Here is a 22,887-nt window from a genome sequence, read left to right on the forward strand (position 1 = left end):
TAAATTTTGTAAATTTCACTTATTGCATAATTTTAATTATATCTCGAGCCTTGATACTGCCATACTACCTTAATTCAATACAGAAAATTTTGAGTATCACATTTTTGAGTATTATGTAATCTAATTCCTTAAGATATTAACAGATTTTGGTGTCTAATTTTCGGTCTTCCACCTGAGAACAGGCTTTTTATGATTTGCTCTTAAGTTACTCTAATCACGATTGTAAAATTAACAAAAAAACAGTGCGGATATGGATAAATATCCACAAAAACTAGTAAAAAAACTTTCTTCAAAATTTTTAGTTCCAACATTTCAATAAAGTTTTTTTTTTTTTTTGGTAATCGCATTCAGTTGGAAGACACATTTTTTTTAAATTCAAACTTAATTTTTTGATACGTTTTGTAACAATAAAAGTTTTCATGTAACTTAGCCAAATTTTACAAAGTTTTCTCTTTGAAAGAGGGATTTTTCTTGGGAGGAGATTATAAAAATCATCGCCCATGTTTTTTTTTTTTTAAACTAAACAAAATTTAAGGTAATTTTACTGCAAAGAAAAGCTTAAATTACAGTATTGAAGTATAACGTTAATCAACTGGAAAAGGGTCCAAACTCGTAACACGAGGGTTTCTGGGGTCGCTGAACACGAATATCTTGATAGAATTAGTGTCAGAAGTACCGGGTGCAAGAGTATCCCCGTCGCCTCCTGAAGTTTTCGAGAAATTCGTCATAGATCATTCGTCATTCTCTAAGACCGATTCCGTCACGATATTCGTGTTCAGCGATCCCAAAAGCACCCATTTTTCGAACTTTATTCCTTCAATTCTATTACAGGAATTATACCTTAATCCTTAATTAGATTACAATACGGTTACGTCACTTCCTAATTACGTTATAAGACAATGCAAGCTCTAGCGGTAAAAAATTGCAGTAAAATTTCCTTTAACTGATTGCCATTGATTAAACTGTATCTTTGGCTACAAATTGATTACAATAAGCGTTATTTTCCACGAGAAAATTCCATATAATTTTCATGATCAGATCGTGTACTATATTAATTAATTAGCATGAGTTATGATGATTTTTCCAACAACAAAAAATGTGTACGTTTTTGAATCTCTATATACAATTCGAATTCGATTCTCATCGAAGCTGCATAATTTTCTTGAAAGAAATGTCAATCTCAAAATATTTTAAATCACAGCAAAGTTTCAATAAACGTGACTACCACACATCCCAAAAATAATCGAAATCGACGATTTGAATCAATATTTTAACACTTTCCTGTTTACAAACACAGATCAATCAAGTACAATGCGTCCCAAAAGTCACTAGATGATTTTTCATAGTCAATAAAATAATTAAATTTTCCAACGATATCCAAAGACTTTTGAGACACCTTGTACAGCTGTATCTGTAGGTATATAGAGATAAAATGGAAAGTAATCACTAGGAGTTCACTAATTACGTTCATATATAAAATAAATAATAAAATATGGTTTTTGTTGTTGTTGAAATGGGTTTGTGCGTCAAATTTTGGGGCGTAAAATGCAAAAAAAAAAAGATGAATATGTTTATGTCGATGTCGAATGTGGATTATTTTGAGTTTTACCTCCCTTCAAATGTCATGTTCATGCACAACATATGATCACGTTTATCCCCCCAACCACCGTTTCCTTTACGTAACTTTGTTTTTTTCGTGTTGGTTGTGAACGTTAAAACTAAATGATTTGGATATAGATGTCGACTAGCTGCCTTCAACACTTGTTGTACCTTCGAAATCACTGCCGTTGATTCACAATTCTTTTTCTTGTGATGAACGCCACTGGAATTCAAAAAATTCATTCAATCAATAATTAATTAATAATAATAATAATTAATAAGATCATCAGAGATCTTCGTGTTATGAAAGTGTAAGTTCAGTCGACAGTGTCCCGTCAAGTGTCTCGTCACCCTTCTAAACTGTGCTCTAGTGACTTTCCCGAGCACAGTCGAATGACCTATCTGTCTGGCTTGTCGTAGCCATTTCTTGATTTGGTAAAATACAGACTAATCAATAATTAAGGAACAAAATGTAAGGATTCTCTTACCATTCACCAATATGAAAGACTCTAGGACCTCGAACAACCATTGCATGTAATTTGGAGACTAAACAACTTTGGGAAATATGTTGCAACGACCAATCCCAATTATAATCATCGTATTTACAAAAATATCGTGCACATTTTCCAATCTCGGACCATGTGGAACGATTAAAAGCCATACCCATGTTATGTTTGGAACTGATCCATGGTGTAACTTCCACCTACATAAATAAAGATTCGAATTAAAAATACGGAGATTCAAGAGATCACTCAACTTGATCGAATCATGTCAAATGTCAACCATGCAAGATTCATGCGAATTGTTTCATTACCAAACAATTAAAAAGAAAAATTTTCAATAAAATTTTTCCTACATAAAATAAAAAATGAATTCGTGCACAACTTTGTTTGAATTTTGAAAAAATAATTTTCAATTAGCTTTTAAAAAAAAAAATCAAATAAAATAAAGAACACAGAGGTAGAATTCCTAAAAGGTTTAGCTTTTTGTAGTGACCTTTTGGTAACGTTGATATATTGATGGGAGAATCTGGTAGCTCCATGAGGGGGGTATGCTTGCCCCACTAGTTATTTGATGTTGTTTCACAGCTTTCAATGCTTCTTTCTGGAAATTTCATGCATTGTTTCGAAATATTTTTGCCTTCATTACAATTTTTAACAGTATAAAAATATATATATAAATATACAATAAATTAGTTCTGTAGGAACACTTTATTTTAGTCGTCAGTACGCATGACCATGGTCCATGGGCGTTATAAATGGGACAAGTCAAAATACAATTAAAAAAAGAATATTTGAAAAAAATTTGTCCCAAATGAAAAACTTTCTTTACTAAGCTGAAAACTCCTTGTTTTCAATTCATTTTACGAAAGCTCCCCAAAGATAGGTCCCCAATTAAAAAAAAAAACATTACCGAATTTATGTCTGTCCGCCTGTCTGTCTGTGTACACGATAACTCAAAAATGAAAAAAGATATCAAGCTGACAAGGTCAAGCCTCTCTAAAGCTACGCCCGTGGCCCATGATTGTACATGTACATATTAATTAAATCATAATAAAATATATTAAAGGTCTAATAATCAATAATCTAATGACCTATTAAGGTCAAGGTCCATTTAATTAATTGTGTTGATTTATCAGCTTAGAAATAAAAATTATTACAATTTATTCATAAATCAATTCGTCCAGAGTTCTCTAAATACATCCAGACTTTCTACATGTGCACTCTCTTTAGCTGTAGCTTTAAATTTTGGCAATATAGGGGGTGTATCATTTTGGAACACCTTGTATTGTCGATCATATTCATTCCAAAATCCAAAACCACTATCTAATCCAAAATTGTTGATTCTAGTCTCGAGTAAAACAACAATTTTTTATTTGGATACTAATGTGAATAAAAAATCAACCTGCTTGTGTGTTTTTCTTTTGAATCAGATCGGATGAAAATCGAAAAATTTATTTGTAAAAATAAAAACGGATGGTTTGGTAGATTACGTACCTTTTTTGCATCCCCATAATAGTTGTAAGTTTTTAAATATGTTCCCAATGAGATGATGTTACATTTGGCACACCGTTGTTTACCAGTCTTTTCCATTAGTTGTAACACGTGGATAAAATCTTCGGCAACATAATGATCTTCCTCCAAAAATACTACCATACCTAGTTTTTCAACAGAAATTCATTCGTATTTAGTTAATTTTTCCTCAGGAAAAGTATTTGTGAAATTGAATAAAAGTAAGTATCCACAATTTTCGCTTTTTCTACAAGTTTAAATTAATTACTCGTTACTAATTTGGCGACTATTCCACACAGCCGTCAAAAGACAAGCTGAAATATCCCAAAGGCTGAATGAGTCCTTTCCGAACTCAGCTAAAGGGTTGAAAATTGGTATATAAGTTGAGTTAGTGCCAATAATATGCCTTTTGGGATGTGTAACTTTTCAGCCTCCTTTTATCCCTTTTTAGGGAATGAAACATGGTTTGGATGGATATTTGTTACTTAATCACGCTACGAAACCTCCATACATGTTATTTTCACCTGCAGAAATCTGCAGGGCGTTAGATTCAGAATGTTCTGGTCCGAAACCTTGGATCCATCTATCCTGGGAGAGATCCCGACGAAGAAGCTGTGAGCTTTCTGTGTGAAGTCTGGCCTCGGCAGAATACTTTAGCTTCATCTGATTTTAATAACGCCTCCTACCAGAAACGGCCTCGTCTTCGGGCGATTGTTCTCAAAGAGGGCACAGAAGACTCTTGGTTTAGGTGCTAGGGACCCACTTGCGGTACCCCTCTTTTGTTTTATTTTTATAATTATTACTCAATCACGCCAGAACGGCTGAACGCATCTGGCACAGAGTAACGATAAAAACTCTTAAATCTCTTTTAATCGCGGGTAATACCACGGGAAAAAGCTAGTGTTTGTATAAATTCTACATATCAAGAAATATCATGAATGGAGGGATGTTAGGAAGAGAATTATTGATGACAGTTTTAACGTCATCGACGGCGTAGAAATAAGCAGATTTTCAACGTTTACCAAGTCGAACAACAGAATAAAATCTTACCGGTATGATATCTCGTGATTTCTAACTGATTAAAGACACGATTCGCTTTCCACCACCAATGATGTTTCGTTTGGGTAAACTTCGCCTCTCGATAATGTCCATACAAATCTGGATACAACGCATTCTTACAATTAAGTATCATAGCCCTAGAAAGTAAAATGCAATTTTTAGACCAAATTTCAAATAAATGTCACTGTGAATGAACGGAACTTACTGTTCTTGTTTAATATCACGTGGACAATCTTCGGGATCTTCGCCAGGGAACTCATGTGGATGTGTTTGTATTGAATATGGATAAAAGATTTGCATAACTTTACAAAAATCTATGCTTTGGACTAGTTCAATAATTTCCAAATTATAAAAGTCATGTGAAAATACGATTAACGCTTTTTCAATTCCACGCACTTGAGCTAAACTTACAATTAAATGACGCAAATATGTTGTGCGTGTATGTACCTGAAACCAATCACAATCACAATCATTTATACAATTTTAAAGGTCTATTTTCATGATGACGCTCGAAGTTCAGTTTGAGCGTCAAATTGGGTCACGTGATTAGTTTAAGCCGTGATGCCACCTGGATGACAAAAAAACATTACAGCGTCAAATCGTAAAAAGCTAAACATTGTTGAGCTTTTTTTTTCATCAGGATGGTAGACGCCTGGTCTTCGGGTGGCAGGTCTTTCTCAAGAAGGACACAGAGGACTCTTGGTCTAAATGATAGGGATCCACTAGGGATTCTTTGAAAATTCTAACTAGATAAAGTCCCTTACAATCGATATGGATTTTAATAGATTTGATTAGATATGAATGACGTACCTGAATCACAATGATTACAGAATCGTTCTGTAATGGACCAAACAGATCTTCATTATAAACTAATTGCATATCGTTGTAATGTGCGATGTGTCTTCTAATCTCTGATATATTTAAATTGGCATACTGTGCGATTCCAGAACCGTTTATACCTTTCAAAAATAATTACAAAACAATTATAATCAAAATGTCAAAATCGATTCACATTTTTTTAAATTTAACTAGATATGCAAGGATATATAAAAATATAAGTTTGTCCATGACATCAAAACAAAATTATAATTTATCATTTGATGAACAGAGACGACTATAGTTATTGATGATTGAAGAGAGATATCTATATTATCAAATTTATAAACATCTCTTGCATACAATATATTGTACTTTTTGGAGTTGCGTGGTATTGTAAAGCTAAAAATAACATACTACTTGACTACAAAGCATGTATTTGGTTTAAATATATGAAACGTGCAATAAACCAAAACTTTTTTACAATACTGTAGGCAAACAAACACCTTAGTCAAGTAATGAGTTATTTTTAGCTTTACAATACCACGCAACTACAAAAATATATAATATATTGTGTACAAGAGATGCTTATAAATTTGATAATATAGATATCTCTCTTCAATCATCACTACTCAAACTATAGTCGTCTCTGTTCATCAAATGATGGATCTTCGATAAACTCATAATTAAATTCAAATTTTGTTTTTATTTGATCGACAACCTTATATTTTTTTGGTATTATTGTAAACTACAAGATCGTCAAAATATTTTTGATAGTTTTTTATCACACTCTATAGATTTTTTGATATTGAAATATCTATTTGAAAAGGAAAAACCTATATGATTCATCATTTTTTCAGCCAACTTTGAACGATAAAATAATAATAAAAAACTTGATGACTTAAGAATTTTTTGTGATTTTTGGAAATTTTGTTTATCAAAAAATGTATTTATAAAGTTTTATGGAAATTCCCAGTATTATTCAATCCTTGCATTAATCAAATATAAATTTAAGAAGAACGGGCGATGAAGGAGTACTTACTTGGTTTCGATGTTAAGAATTTATGTAGAACAGATGGCACCATACTAAATATGAATGCGTTTGAATAATTTTCAGCATTACCATTGTGCGAATAATTTGATGAATTATTACCCAAATTAAATACGTGTAATTGTATCCATAAAAATGCTACGAAAAATATACACACCAATATACGTATCCAAGAGATTGTCGCACGTTTTCGAACCATCACTAATGTTCTGCACTGTTCTTATTGGAGATCGCACTGATTATTTGGTCATCCGTACATGGAGTGACCCTTCTTCACTGCAATCAAAGAAAAAACACCAAACTTAATCACAACACACTTAAAAATTAAAAAACTTTTTGTCAAAATGTTTCTAAATACTTAATATCTATTTCTTATTTAACTGTTTCAGATAACCCAAAGACCTACGTTTTTTTCGGGATATCAATGGGTCAAATTAGGGTCAAACATTTTTTTAACTATAAATAAATCAAATATATGTCTCTCTTCCTCAAAACGATTTAAATTAAGAAAAATATTTTTGACAACAAGGTCTTTTTCAAAAAGCATAAGGATCTGGGTCTTTCCTCAGTCAAACCCAAAATATTTTTTAACGTCTGTATAAAGAAGTTAATTCTTTCGTTTTAAAATATTTTTTGAGAAAGAAATACACAAATTTTTCCTTAAAATTTTCTACAGTCTATTTGACTTTACGCTCATTATCGCTTTAGGAAAAATCTACGTTTTTTGGCGGCCAGAGAAACGGTTTTAGCAAGTTTAAAAGTAGTGCGAGATTTTATTATAACCCATCAGACCACTACGCAAGAGTTAGGTCATAAAGTCGATAAGAAACAAGTGAAAAACAAACAATTGACTGAGTTAATTGTTGAATACCATGTATAGATAGAGTTGATTACGCAATCGTTTGTTTTAACGTCATGTAATTAAAGAAAGGTAGCCACTTTTATATAGTCACAATCCTGTATACAAGATGTCCCACGGCGACCGCACATTAAAAGTTTTCTGGAGAACCAGACATAATAGAAATCCGAGTTAAATTGTGCCAAAAATCATTTTTTTAAATGGGACCTTCAGTTTTTTATTCCCCACAAATTGTTAATACAAAATTATAGATGGCGATCATTTCCAATAAAAAAAGCATCCCTGTGATCTCTTTCAACGAGCTTCTTACTAAATTAGCAAAGGTACTAAAAAAAATATTAAAAATCAATTTTTCAAAAAGCACATACGATTTTATACACTTCCCGTAAAAGAAGAATAAATAAAGCCCAGATCTTTTAATTAAGTCCTACGAAAAATGATCCAGAAAAATTTAGATCTTCTAATTATCACAACACATTTGCACTCAAAATAAATTAAAATTGGAAAGCAATTTTTTACACGTTTTGGAGAACTCCAAAATTTAGATCTTTTGGCAATGATAAAACTTTAAGATCCAAACTACCTGCCAAAAGACTTGGATCCTCTGGTTAATCAAACACTGTACACTGTGACCGAGGATTCATTGAGTAAATTAAAGTATTCGCGCGTCGGACTGATATTAAAGTTTGTTTTATTTGGACTAGAATATTAAAATAGGTAAAATTTAAAATTGCCACTATTTTTTATTGGTTTTTATTTTTTTGTGTTATCTGGAATGCAACTCATTTACAATTGAACTAAAAGCTAAAAGTATACGAATCACGCTTATAAATCAAAGTTGATTCAAATTAGTATGAACTCAAAGTCAATTCACTTCACACTTAATTAAATGCTAATTATTTATAACTTAAATGCTAATTTAATTTTAATCAAAATCGACAGTTGCATCGTGATATGACATGAGACATCGCTTTTAATGACAAATCGATTTATTACAAACAACTACAAGTAAAATTTACAAAATTTGAAAAACCCCGACAAATTTTTCGGATAAGGAACCCTAAACTCGCACTTGAAACATATCTAAGAACACTCATCCATTAAATTACCTTTTTTTTAAAGCCTTTTCCAAGCTAAGCCGATTTTGAAGATCATCGCCAATTTTTTAGTTTCTTCGGGTATGGAACCCTAAACTCACACTTGAAACATAGCTAAGAACACTTTCCATTAAATTACCTTTCAAACGAAACCAAAAAAATCAAAATCGGTTCATCCGTTTAGGCGCTACGATGCCACAGACAGATAGACACACAGACACACATATATAGCGATCAAACTTATAACACCCCGTTTTTTAAGTCGGGGGTTAACAAACTGAATCTAAATATAAACACGTAAATAAACCGTCTGTAACAACATCGATAAACCGGTTATAGCGACCGACTATTTTATGCCTTATAAACGTTGAGGCTTAACATTCGGGACTGACGGGGTTATAGCCCTGGCCTCTCGGACACCATTACGAGTCAGTATGAATTATGTATAAAGAATTATTAGTCAATTGTTTTATTGCGAATTTCAAATTTTTATTTATAAAGAAAAGGTTTAATTCTTTTATAAGTTCTATAAATTTTCAATAGATGGCGATGAGAGTTACACAATTTCCCCTCAAGCAAACTTATTTTTATTTTGTGAAAGTATTCAAAAGATGGCATAATGTGTTTTAATTTCAGAGTTATCTCATAACTTCTATGGATTTCCAATAGATGACAGGTGATGAGCTTATATAATTTTTGACTTATGCCGTTCATTTACGAACTTGACCTCACTTTTGACGTCTTCAGCACGCTATAAAAATTTCAGACCGATATCTCTTTTCGTTTTTTAGTTCTCGTATTGACAGACAGACGGACAAACGGAAATGGACTAATTAGATGATTTTATGAACACCTATACCCAAAGTATTGTTTGTATCATCAATATTTCTAAGCGTTACAAACTTTTGAGTTAAATTAGTATACTTTGATATATATTTCATATAAACAGAGTATAATATACATAAAGACATTCTAAAATAGTTAGTAAAAAATGTTCAAATCATTTGAAATCGACAATAATTAATGCATAATGAAAAATAAACCATAAGTTCGTATAACTTTTGAGATAAAATTTTGATAAACAGTACCAGCATGTTGCTATTTACAACACGACTCAAATTTCAAAATATTTAATTATTATGATACAATTTTAATATATTTTAATTGTTAGATCAATTTTCTACAAACAAAAAATCTATCAAATTTCAAAAAAATATTTTATTCAAATTCAATATGTTATCTATAACCGGTCAAGAGTGATTTGTGCTTACACAATTAAGGTTCCGTACAACAGAAAGAGAAATATTTTGTTGTCAAATTTATTGTGATTTTAGCGATAATCTTTGCAAAAATGATCAACAAAATGTATTCCTGTTTTTCGATTAAGAAATAGAGCTCGAAAAATACAAAAATCCAGTGGGACAAATAGTTTTCGAGGTATGGTCTGAAACAGCTCTAATATCCATCTTTTCATATACAATTTTCAATCAAGAATTCTAGGGTTCTTGAAAGTCTTAGGTATACGAATCAGTGAACGGATTTCGTTGCTCATATTTTGCAAACTCAATTCCTTTCTGAACCTGGTCTAATTTATTTAAGCCTTACTACATATTTGGGTATGGAACTCGAACAGATAAAAAATTTTTATTAACAGCAATTCTAGTACACATAGAACTCACTTAAAGCGTTTAACACGATTTATTTTAGTAATAACAGACGTAAATTGATAAATATAAAAAAACTTAATTTCTAGAACCGTATTCTAAATATTTGGCTACGGGACCCTAACAAAGTAAAAATCATGAATAAATTCAAAAATTAGTACACTTAGAATCCACTAGAAGCGTTTAACTCGTTTTATTTTGGTAATAACAGACGTAAATTTTGGACAAATATAAAAAAAATTAATTTCTAAGACCGTATTCTAAATGCTATAAAATATAAATAAATATTTGGCTACGGAATCCTAACAAAGTAAAAATCATGAATAAATTCAAAAATTAGTACACTTAGAATCCACTAGAAGCGTTTAACTCGATTTATTTTGATTCTAAGTAATAAATGATCTCCAGATTTTGGAGTCTTCTCCAAATTCTTGTATGAAAAATATCAAAAACATACCTGTGTACTTTAAAAAATCAATTTTTATGGTTCGTATTCCAAATTTAACGGGAGATAGTGCACGAAAAATACTTCGAAACAATTAATCACAAAAAGATTTATTTTTTTTTATCAAAATGATTAAAAATTGACTTTGATAGACTCAAGTTCAAAACTGAATGCCTTGGAATTAATCTTAAAAGCCACAAGTTCCGTGTTAAAACTTTTATTGGGGACTAATAAACAATAATTCAGGCACGTATTTATCAATTTAAAATATATAAATAAACATTTTCTCTCACCTAATTCGAAAACAACTATCCATTTTGCACAAAAATGTTTTGGATTCATTCCATGGTTAACGAACGAATAATTATAATTGTGCTACAAAACTGGAAAACAAAATTAAAAACTGAAATGAGTACCAAGGTTAATTAAAAATTCTAAAACTACTTTCACTTAAAAAATTATTTATGCATACAATTAGATACAAAAGTAACTAATTAGTAATCAATTAATTATTAATTTGGTTATGAATTTGAACTATTTTTAATATTTTAATTACCACGGAACTGTCTTTAATTTAACTGTCATCTTCAGATGTTTATGTTTATTTCGATGTTTCTATTTCTATTACTGTTCTATTCTTACAGTGACAGTCACACACATCAATCTGTTTTCATTGTAATGAATATATTCCAGAAAATTTCCCACTCAATTATCACAGTTTTTATTTTAAATTTTAAAATTGAAATTAATTTAACGTAAAAAAAAAAAACAAATTTTGTTTTATTCGATTCTTCGATCACAATATCCTTGGTTTATTTATTTTTTATTAAATGTCAGCATATCTATGACTTATGTAGGAATTGTGCAAATAAAACATCGAAACACCGAATGTTTATATAGAACGCAGATGCGAATATTACGAAATTAGTTCGAACTTTATAGAGTGTATAGCGGGGTTTTTAAAAATTTTTTCTCGAATACATATTCATTTTGTTCGATTTCATTTTGAATTTACCGCCATATTTTGATTTTTTTTAAGGATGTATTCAAATAGTTTTTTAAAAATCGATATCGACAGAGTTCATTCATAAAGTTCTACTAAATTCAGAATAAGTTAAATTCGAAATCAATATAATGTTAGATTTATTTGAAAATAATAAATTTATGAAAATTAAAAATTACCACATTTTCGATGTTTTACATTTAATTCATAAAATCCCAATAACTAGACGGTAGAATTTCGATGTATTTATATCATAATTCTGCTAATTAAAAATTATATGGGTACAGAACGTTAGAATTTGTTCTCCTATTTATGTAGCGAATAAACTTAAGGTCCCTCAACATCGATTCAACTGTAGGATTTTGATTGACCTTAAAAGGGAAATTACCTAGGTCAATTTACAATGTGTCATCTTCTCTGTCACTTTCCAGCTCTTGCTACGAGCAGACGGACTCACTTGAGCCAACCTTTGATGACTTCTCCGACCTGAAATCCGTTAACGTCAAAGCAACCAACCCTTGTGTCAATTTACGCACAATCTGAATATAAAAACAGGAAAAAATTTGAATTTTTCGTAAAGCTACAGCTGTTTGTAAATTATCATCATTAAGAAGTAACAGCAACCGTAAAGATATTTCAAATTAAACTATTTTTAAAACATGTTCTCCTGGTAGTAATTTCTGGTGATTGTAAATCTACAGTATTGTAAAAAAGTTTTGGTTTATTGCACGGTACATACATATAAATCAAATACATGCTTTGTATAGTCAAGTTATGAGTTATTTTTGGCTTTACAATACCACGCAACTACAAAAATATATAATATATTGTGTGAAAGAGATGTTTATAAATTTGATAATATAGATATCTCTCTTCAATTATTAATAAACTAACTATCGTCTGTTCATCAAATAATGGATCTTCGATGAACTCATAGTTAAATTAAAATTTTGTTTTGATATCATCGACAATCTTTTATTTTTATGGTATTAGTATAAACTACAAGATTGTCTAAGTATTTTAGATAATTTTTTATCACACCCTTTTTTGATATAGAAATATCCAATGGAAAAGGATTCTTATATGAGTCATCATTTTTCCAGTCAACTTTGAACGATAAAATAATAATAAAAATCCCGATGACGTAGGACTTTTTTGTGATTTTTGGACTTAGTTAATCAAAAAATGTATTTATAAAGTTTTATTTAAATCCCTAGTATTATTCAATCCTTGCATATCTCCTTAAATAAATTTTTTTATTTTTTTCACCACTTTTCTAGAAAATTTGTTGTTATTTTTAGCCACGGGTGCGGAATTCCCCACGGGTCGAGCTAGTTATAGTAACTTTTATTTGAATTAGAAAAACTGAAAAATAAAATTTATAGGATCCAAAGAAAAGCCCAATATTTTTAAAGAAAAATTTTCATATATTTTTTTTTCAATAATCTATTTTGCTTACATGTTCAAAATGTCAACAGAGGTCGAAATAATTAAAGATTCGTTTTTTTGGATAAGTAACAAAAAGTAGGGATCAAAAAAATCCATAACCACAATGACATTGGAAGGTCAAAAAGTGAATCCACATTGATTCTTACAGGTTAACAATTAACATCACTTTTCATAAATCTAAATACATCATTTATGGGAGTGTACAGGAGGATGCAGGGGTAGGAGGGTTTAATTCAGGAGACAAGGTACATAAAAAAAAACAACAAAAAACAACTTGCATTTTTTTTTGTAAAAATTTGCATTTTTATATGATTTGATGATTTTTAAGTCTATATTTTAGGATAAAACTAAGATTTATTTGGATCTTCAGGTTTAGCTGCTGACGGTGGTCCATCATCAGATGGTGCGCTTTCTGTTGTTGTGCCGCTTGTAGGTGTACCACCAGCTGACGGATCTCCGTCACCATGAATCGTTCGACGTACTTGATCAATCAAATCTGGATTTGTTGTTTGTAATTCTTGCATCAATTGTTGCCCCCTACAAAACAATATTTTTATGATTTTCACGATTTTTATTGCAGTCGGTTTTTTAACTTTAAAAATTTGTTTCTAGGTTTATGGATTTTATTAGTAATTAGATCCTGGCATAATAATTAACTTACACATTCATAACAGCACCTAGTCCATTAGCGCCATCGAAAATATTCGTTTGAAGTACACCTTGCATCCTAAATAAAATTAGAAATACGTTAAAAAGATAGTTAGTCATGAATTCAGTTACCAAATATCAGAATCACTTCCCTGATAAAAAAAAATCCGATTGAATTGGAAATTGTTTTCCAATTAAATCCGATTCATTTCAATTAAAATTCGATTCAAAATTTTAATTGGTGTCAATCGGAATGTATTGAAACCTTTTTACAATTGAATCCTATTAATTCCGGTTGTTTGAATTGGAAACTTCTGATTCATGAATCGGATTTTTTTATCAGAGTTAGTTTTTTTGATTGAAAAAAATTTTAGTTTCCTAGGTTACGGTGTTATATCTGTGCTATATTCATAGCATGTTGATGACGCGAAACCTTAAGATTTTACTCTACCAAATATTATAAGTTTTCACTTCAAAAAGGGGAAGAATTCTAAATGGAAAATTATCACTTACATATCACGCATATCAGCATTCCCTAAAATTTGTCTTGCTAAATTTACAACATTTGGATTTGCAAATATTTGATTGATGTTTTCTAAACCAGACAATGCAGATGTGACGTCAGCAAAATCACCAGCACCTGTTCCTCCAAGTGGCACCGATCCAAGTAACGGTGATTGTGTGGCTGTGTTTGGTGTACTATTCGGACACTGAGCTGGAAATCAATTAGATAACATCCAAACCAATTAGATAATTCAAAATTTTCTTTACGAAAACATTCTATTTCGGTCAATTTTTATTTAAATTATGCGAAAATATTGAGATTTTTTCAATGTATTCAGCAAGATCTTTTTCGAAAACTTTTATAGAATAATTGGGATAAAAATATTAGTTTTAAGAATAAAAGTAGGCAGTTATTAAAAAAATTGAAAAGGTGCCAAAGGACCCAAGACGCAATTGACCTAAGTTGCTCATTTACGAACTTGGTCCCACATTTTACGTCCTGAGCACGCTATCAAAATTTCAGTCAGATATCTCTTTTCGTTTTTTTAGTTATCGTGTCCACAGACGGGCGGAGGGTATAACAATAATAGAAGATTGTAACGCTTAAAAAAACGAAAAAAGTGATACCAGTTGAAGCCTTTTGAGTGAGGTCTTTTATAAAAATTGCCCTAAACAGAACTCCTGATGAAGAGAAATGCTAAAAAAACATACATTGACGTAAACCTTCTTCGGCAATTACCAAATTATATCGGTAACTTCGATTATCTGGTTCTAATTCTAATGCTTTTTTATATGCATTTTTGGCTTCTTCATAACGTTTCAAATTTGAATACGCAATTCTGCAAAAAACAAAAAATTTTAAAAAATTTTAAGCATCATTGATTACAAGTCTTAACTTACCCTAAACGTCCATAAGCTTTGCCATAATTTGGATCTAACTGAATTGCATGATTTGCGTCATCTATAGCGGCCTGATGATTATCCAATTTACTGTGCGCAGCCGCCCGATTACAATAGTAAACCGCATTTTTATTATACAGTTCAATTGCTCTATAAAAAATTTCGTTTTTTGTTAAAATAAAAAAGAAAGCATTCAGCAAGATTGATTGTAAAAGCTTACTTGGTATATTCATCTAAAGCTTCTTGATATTTTTCAAGTTGCATTAAAGCATTACCACGATTTTTATGCTCATCAGCTAATTTGTGATTTTCCTACAAAATAATTTTAATACAACATGTCAAAAATATTGATCAAAAGCAAATCGATCTCACATAACGGGGTTCGGGTCCGTACAGTTCACACCAAAAACCAATTTCATTTAATTCGTCTCATGAAATTGGATTAAACTATTTTCTTAGTAATATTCGTGATCAGCGGCTCCGAAAACTTCCAAATAACGATGAAATATGTTACATATTCTCATGAAACCCCAAGAGGCGATATTTATACTACCCACCATGATCATCAGATACCTTGGGGGGCATTTTCGTTGTGATATTCGAGTTCAGCAGTCCCAAAACCCCAGAGTAACAAAATTAGACTCATTATTTTAAACCTTGAATAAATCTTGATAAGGGAATAAACAAAATTTGTAAAAAGCTCTGTCAAAATGCTGTAAGCGAAACGACCAAAAGAAAATGTATCCCCAAATTTTTATCTTTTTTTGTTTTTACGATTAAAAGTTATAGAACATAAGTTGTAGAGAATTTGGGCAACGAATAGTTCATTCTCACCCCTCTTCACAAGATGGCGGCCGTGGAACAATTGTTGCAAATCCACTGACTTTTGCAATCCCAAATGTAATTTTTGAATGGAATATTTAGCCGTATTATCCTAAAAACCGATACTTTCTTATACGGTTTCGGTACTCACCGGTATTGAATGGCCTGCACTTGTATGATGACGTAAATTTCGGAAAATATCATCTAAATTTGGAGTGATTTCACTATCGGCTTCGGTTGTGCCGCCAGCCTCTGTTTCAGCATTTCTTTCATTTAACCCAAATGCTGATTCAATACATTGTACCGCCACATCCAAACTTTCCAAACAATCGTCATCATGACCACCAACGGCTAATTCTTTTCGTAAAAATTTTACAATACTTTTTACGATTAACGTTCTGTTGTCCCCCATATTTAATATAAAATTTCTGTAAAAAAAAAATTATTGAAAACCGTTTCCAAATTTGATGGATCTTGTCTAAATTGGGAGTCACCGCAAACGTATCGAGAGCCGATTTTTTGTCTTTTGACGACCGAGGTGTCATATTTTACTCGATGAATGGTGATTTTTAGTGAGAGTCATCAAATTAGAGCCTAATAGTATTTCTGGAGGTTAATTACTCAATCGCTAATCAATCTGAATTTTTTGAGAAGAATTGCAAAAATTGAAACAAATGAAAGGATGGATTTATGCATTTTTTGGGAAATTATTCGTATTTGTCGTTTAATAAACAAAAAACAAAAGTGATACTAGTAAAAACAAAAAACAAACGAAACAAATTTTTTGGTATTAGTAAAAAAAAAAAAAAATCGGATACCGGTATAATAAAAAGAATAATTAGAATAAAAAATTTATCCCATTGAGGTCTACATGAATTTATTATAAAAATTAATCATCCAGGAAAACGTAATCTTTCCGAACTTCCTGTAACCTAATTGTTCTAATCATAAAATTTAAGTTTATTTTGCATAGTTTCAGGATACTGTATCATCCCTAAAAGTACGTGCATTAAAAATGAAGCATGACATTTAAAAAATAAAAGCGTGTAACCTTAACATTTAAAAACAATGATTTAAAAAAAAAAAGGAGGTTTTAATTACCTAGAGATTTAATGAATACACAATTTTGTTGAAACCATATAGAAAATATTCCACAATTGTTATTGATTTACACAAAGTATGATTTCACTTGAAAAGCCGAAGAAAATTTCTGTCAACGTATATTATTTGCATGTAAGTTTTTTTTTTCGGTGTAGGGAAACTTAATGTTTTTATTTGTATAAAAAAAAAGTTGTATAAAAATTACGTGGTGATGGTGTACTGAACACGGTGCACGGTGCCAAACTTAAATATCCATAGACTAACAAAATTCACGTCTATTTATCTAGATTTACAAGTGTCTTATTTGTAGTGTTTGTTCCAGTGGCGGATTTAAGGCATACCTTGCTACTAAACGAATTCCATGACCCTTGTATACATTAAATATATATTAAGGTATACTAATTTTAGTCCTAAGTTTGTAACGCTTAGAAATATTGATGATACGACCAAAATCTGGGTATAGGTATTCAAAAAATTATCTAATTGGTTCATTTCCGTAGATGAATTAGGCCTTGGGTTCACAGGGCTCATATTGTAAACCGTAAGAGATAGAACAAATGTTTAAATGGTAAAAATGTCCCCTATAATTAAATAAACAACTTTTGTTTAGACATTTTTTTTGTAAATGACTTGTTTACCCGTGAGGACGCAAATTACGCCCGAACATTTGAACATTCCTGTTTTCGAACTAGCTTCAATTGTTTATTTAGGGCCGTCTTAACCATAATGAGCCCCGAAAATTACTTAGATAGATTTTGCAATTTTTGAGCACAAATGCAATCAAAATTTATTATACTGACATCGCTTAACGACGAATGGGAAAGTCCTGAATGAATCCAAATATAAAATATATATAAAAAGAAAATTGTTTAATATAGATTAAAAATGAAATTCATTATTGGTTTGTTCATCAAAATTTGAACTATTTCTGATAGCTACAAATTGAGAATTAATTTGGAATTTTTGTTTCCAAATATAGAAGTCATTTCAAAGAACTATATTTGGAATAAGCGGGAATTTTTAACATTTTAACACTAAGTAGACGGGCATATCATCAAGTACTTTTAAAAGAGTACAAATTATTCATTCTTGATAAATTATTCACATATTTAGTCGTTATGACAGTAAGTATTCAAATAACTCACATTTTTGTATTTTGTATATCTATTACATAACTTTAAACTTCTAATTCATAGACTATGTCGAATATAGACTGAAAAAACTTTTATATAGAAATAGCACCAATGTAATAATCGTTATAATTTATAGTAATTATTTGAATAGGGGTTTTATCTCATTTATTAGATAGATTAACAGGCATACCGGAGATTATCTTGTTTTTTTTTTTTTCATAAACGAAGAGTAAATTATCCATTTTTTTACCTCTTGTTTTTAGAAAATCATAATTTTTTTACAGGTTGTCATTTCATTTTATTCAGTTTAGATTTATCACGCATAGATGGTAGACTGAATAATTGACGATATTGATATTACCGACTTTTGGTTTTCACAAAAATTCAAATTATCTATAAATGATTCTACAAATGTTTTCCATTCTCATTTTTTGCATTGTATTAAAATGATGTTTTGCTTAAAAAAATTCACTTCATATTCAATATAATTTGTTTTTTAAATTTTTGACTTTTCAGATGTAGATTCCACAATATCATATACAAAATTAAACAATTTCCTCAGAAAATCATGTTTGGACCTAGTTAGAAATACTAATCGGTTTTCTACATAGAAGTAATAACAGTTATATAACCTTAATTAATTGTTGAAAGTTATATAACCTCTTTGCGTTTTTTATCAAATTTTTTTTTTTTTTTTTTTTAATTTTAAATAATTTATTTTTAATCAATATTTCAGATAGATTCATTATTTTTATGCTATTTATTATAACCATTCATAGAGGGCACTATACAGAATTTGATATTACCGACATACAAAATAATTGTTCTTTTACGAGCAAAGATAGCGCTAAAATATTCAGACACAAGCTAGAGGTGCTAAATTTCTGAAGATATCGTGGAGAAAAGAATGATGATAACATAGAAAATTCGAGACTCTTTACGATAGCTTAGAGATTATATCAAAGAACAAATTATTAGAAAATTCGATTATAAACACGTGCCAAAATTAAAATTTTATTATAATAAAATCTGATCCGCCTGATAAGGCCTATGAAGCAGTTGTTTTTTTACCGATCGCTGCAATTTATTACTCTTAAAAATTCGTGGGTGCTTTGAACCATTTTCGTGAATCTCTAGAGGGGAGCAGCTACCCCTATCTGCTTTCCTTTGGCGACGCCCATGGCAAATTTGATATCAGGCAACTACCGTATTTTGTAGAATTATTCTAAAAAAGAATTTGTTGAGTGTTAATTTTTGTTGAGTAGTCAAAGGTAGCCTTTGTGGTCAATACCAGACGATTGTTCTGGCTGATTAAACAGTGATATCTTGATCAAAAAGTATTTATTTAAAAAAAAATTGGTTACTAAATGAAGGCCATAGATCATTAATCAATTTGATTTTTATCTGATAATCGTAAATTACATACACGGGTGGTATTTACCCAATCATTTTCTGATGATACATCGTTTAGTTTACAGGGTGTTTAGGTAAACTATTCAAAAAAAAATTGAACACATACACTGAAAAAAAAATCTTTATCCCAACCGATATGAGGTTGTCTCAATCTCATCGCAAGATCGTATATGCTGAATGGTGCCACGAATGTGATACAACTACCGTACGGGGTTGAGTGGTGAAGTTGACACAAACGCATGAGTTTTTTGTATGAAAGTAATATACTGTCTAAAAAATTCCAAATATTGTTAATTTGAAATGCAACATCTTTTTTTGATTGGTTAAAATGGTTAGAATGGAAATGTTATAAAAAAATACTTTCTGTAGGTTAGTAACAACAATCTTCATGTAGTTGGCTCAATCACTTATGGACTAGGCATGATAGATATGCGTTCATAATAACCAAATACTCTATTTAAAGCAAACGCAACGAAATTTTCTTTTATTTCATCGATTCGCTTTATTCGACGTGCTTCAAAAACTAAAAAAGTTCTGCATCGATTAAGCTCAATTTTTGACATGATATATTATCAACTTCAAGGTTTGTATTTATCCTTTTTAAACCTTCGAGGGAGGGGGGTGAAAAGGTGGGGCGTGAAAGTGGGGATAAACAATCGAATATATTCAAATATACTCAAGTGGGGTATCAAATAAAAGAGCATGACAAAACTGTAACCCTGAAGCAAGGGGATATGTGGGGGGGGGGGGTGAAAGTTGGAATGAACCACAGAATATATTCAAATATACCCAAGTCTGATAAGAAATAAAAGTGCATGCTGTGTACATCAAAAAATTGTAAGCTACATGAAAGTCAGTTCAGCCGTTTTAAAGTTGTGACCTCTTTTATCGGGGGTTTATCAAATTCCTGAATTTTATACCCAATGAGGAAATAAGTAAATTCAGAACATTACAAAAAGTAAATAAATATCTATTCCACGTCCAATTTCCTGTTAAAATATGACTGTTTCAATATAATATTCTTGAGACGATCAATATCGATATTGATTCAATAATATTGATCTGAGGAGTTCGAAAGGAGTCTTAAAAGTATTTCATGGTCGAAATCAACGTACGTTGCAAAAAAACCTGCGTTAAAGTTGAAGCTCGTGTGACCTTAGAAATAAAATAATTGCAGTTAGGTATTAAATTCAAATAAATCATAGACAATATTTGATGTCTTAATAGGAGAATAGCTTTGAATGGCTAAGGGTATTATTGAAAATCAATTGTTGAATTTTTCCATAAATATTAATGAAAATTATTATAAATAGTGCAAAAAATCAACACAATTACCCCTTAAATTAACAATTATTTAAACATGTGTTGTTAATGAAAGAACATTAATTAATAATACTATGTGTTTGACAAGGATAGATAAAACATGTGAATATGACTTAAGCAGTATTATGTGAGTTAAGTAGGTGTAATCTGAGCTGGAGTTTTACTCTCTACTCTCTAGTGCTAGTCATCTAAAGAGAAGAATGCTTTTAAAAATGCATTAACGAATTATGTATATATTTTAAGGTTTTACGATCACGGTATCGGTATGTAATTAATTAACGGAACAGGGAAGATATTAATAAATTTAAAAAAAAATCTGTATTTACTACAAAATATATCCAATTTTGTCGAACCAAGTATGTAATACTGATAAATTTGAAACATAATTATTCATATTTGCGGTCTAATTTACCCTACCTTTAAAAAGTTTCAAGGTCTTGGCTCCAAGAATGTGGAAATCAGGTCCCGGTGCCCATTGGTGATTGGTAGCGAAAAACTAACATCACAGATGAGAAGTTTGGTCCAAAATTAGTGAGTTTTAAAAAAAATTCCATTAAAATCGGATCAAATTACCTGTGTTACCAAAAAAATCAATTTTTGGAACTTAATGACGTCATCAAAATTAAAAAAATTAAACTTTGCTCTATCACATCCAAATTTTATCCAATTTTGATCAACAAAGGATCTAATCCTACTAAATTTGGGTCATACTTTTCAAATTTGTGGTCAAAATTAACCTACGTTTAATAGATTTCAAGAATGTGGGGTCCTGGTCCCGATATTTAGCACATTGGTGATTGGTAACGAAAAATTAACATCACAGATGAAAAGTTTGACCCAAAATTAGTGGATTTCAAAAAAAATTCCATTAAGATCGGATCAAATTTGCTTGTGTTATCAAAAAAATCAATTTTTAGAACTTAGTGACGTCATCAAAATTAAAAAAATTAAACTTTGCTCTATCACATCCAAATTTTATCCAATTTTGATAAACAAAGTATGTAATCCTACTAAATTTGGGTCACGCTTTCCAAATTTGTGGTCAAAATTAACCTAGGTTTAATAGGTTTCAAGAATGTGGAGTCCTGGTCCCTGTATTACCAAAAAATCAATTTTTGGAACCATGTGACGTCATCACAATAAAAATAAATTGAATTTTAATAAACCGAGCATGTAATTTTACTAAATTTAGGTTATGTCTAAAATATTTGATAAAATTTAACATCTTGAATAAAGAAACTGAATCCTCTGAAAGTGTCGTGATTGCAGGCCCTTAAAGATTTATATATTTTAAATAGTATCACGGATTTAATTCTATAATTCTTTGTCCATAATAATGAGATCTTTTTGGAATTGTAATCATGTCAAAATCTTACATTTCCTGAATAATACCAAAAATATTTTGAATAAATTTGTTAACTCGATTTATAATTTCTTTTAATCATTTCGTTTGGATTAGGGCAAGCCTATAAATGGTTAAGATGAACACGATACATCCACGAATGGTAAATTGATTTATTCGTATCACCGAAATTTGTATGACAACTAAAATAGTTAAAACATCTAATTAATGATTAATTTAGTCGTTAACTAGAAGTACATGAAAATTTGTATATATTTTCATTAATATTAGATTTGATAAACAAAGAAAAAACGCAAAAATAATCGATTTCAAGACTAAAAATTTCATTTTTATATACTGTATACATGTAATATATATCACAAGGTATACTAAGTTTAGTCCCAAGTTTGTAACGCTTAAAAATATTGATGATACGAACAAAATTTTGCTATATAGGTGTTCGCATAAAATCATCTAATTAGTTCATTTCCGGTTGTTTGTCCGTCCATAGACACGATAACTAAAAAAAGAAAAAGAGATATCAAGCTGAGTTTGTAATCAACAGGTCAATTGGGTCTTGGGTCCGCAAGACCAATTTTGTAATTTTGTAAATGTTCATTATAAAAAAAATAAACAACTTTTGTTTG

The 22,887-nt window shown here is 30.4% G+C and overlaps 2 protein-coding genes across 2 annotated transcripts; both read right to left on the reverse strand.

Moving 5' to 3' along the window:
- Positions 1–425: 425 nt before the first annotated feature.
- On the reverse strand, positions 426–11,285 carry LOC123302089 (alpha-1,6-mannosyl-glycoprotein 2-beta-N-acetylglucosaminyltransferase). The gene is made up of 9 exons (XM_044884874.1): positions 11,159–11,285; positions 10,896–10,985; positions 6,529–6,813; positions 5,481–5,629; positions 4,876–5,117; positions 4,662–4,807; positions 3,597–3,757; positions 2,088–2,302; positions 426–1,822 (listed from the first exon to the last, which is right to left on the reverse strand). Exons 3-9 carry the CDS (start codon positions 6,734–6,736, stop codon positions 1,606–1,608), a joined length of 1,338 nt encoding a protein of 445 aa, XP_044740809.1. The 5' UTR covers positions 6,737–6,813; positions 10,896–10,985; positions 11,159–11,285; the 3' UTR covers positions 426–1,605.
- Positions 11,286–13,011: 1,726 nt separating this feature from the next.
- LOC123302187 (small glutamine-rich tetratricopeptide repeat-containing protein alpha-like) lies at positions 13,012–17,273 on the reverse strand. Its single transcript, XM_044885018.1, has 8 exons — positions 17,030–17,273; positions 16,080–16,356; positions 15,327–15,418; positions 15,107–15,256; positions 14,918–15,045; positions 14,216–14,417; positions 13,716–13,781; positions 13,012–13,591 (listed from the first exon to the last, which is right to left on the reverse strand). The coding sequence occupies exons 2-8, from the start codon at positions 16,338–16,340 to the stop codon at positions 13,402–13,404; spliced, it is 1,089 nt and encodes a 362-aa protein (XP_044740953.1). The 5' UTR covers positions 16,341–16,356; positions 17,030–17,273; the 3' UTR covers positions 13,012–13,401.
- Positions 17,274–22,887: the final 5,614 nt, after the last annotated feature.

The sequence above is a fragment of the Chrysoperla carnea genome, chromosome X, assembly GCF_905475395.1.
Source record: "Chrysoperla carnea chromosome X, inChrCarn1.1, whole genome shotgun sequence".
NCBI lineage: Eukaryota > Metazoa > Arthropoda > Insecta > Neuroptera > Chrysopidae > Chrysoperla > Chrysoperla carnea.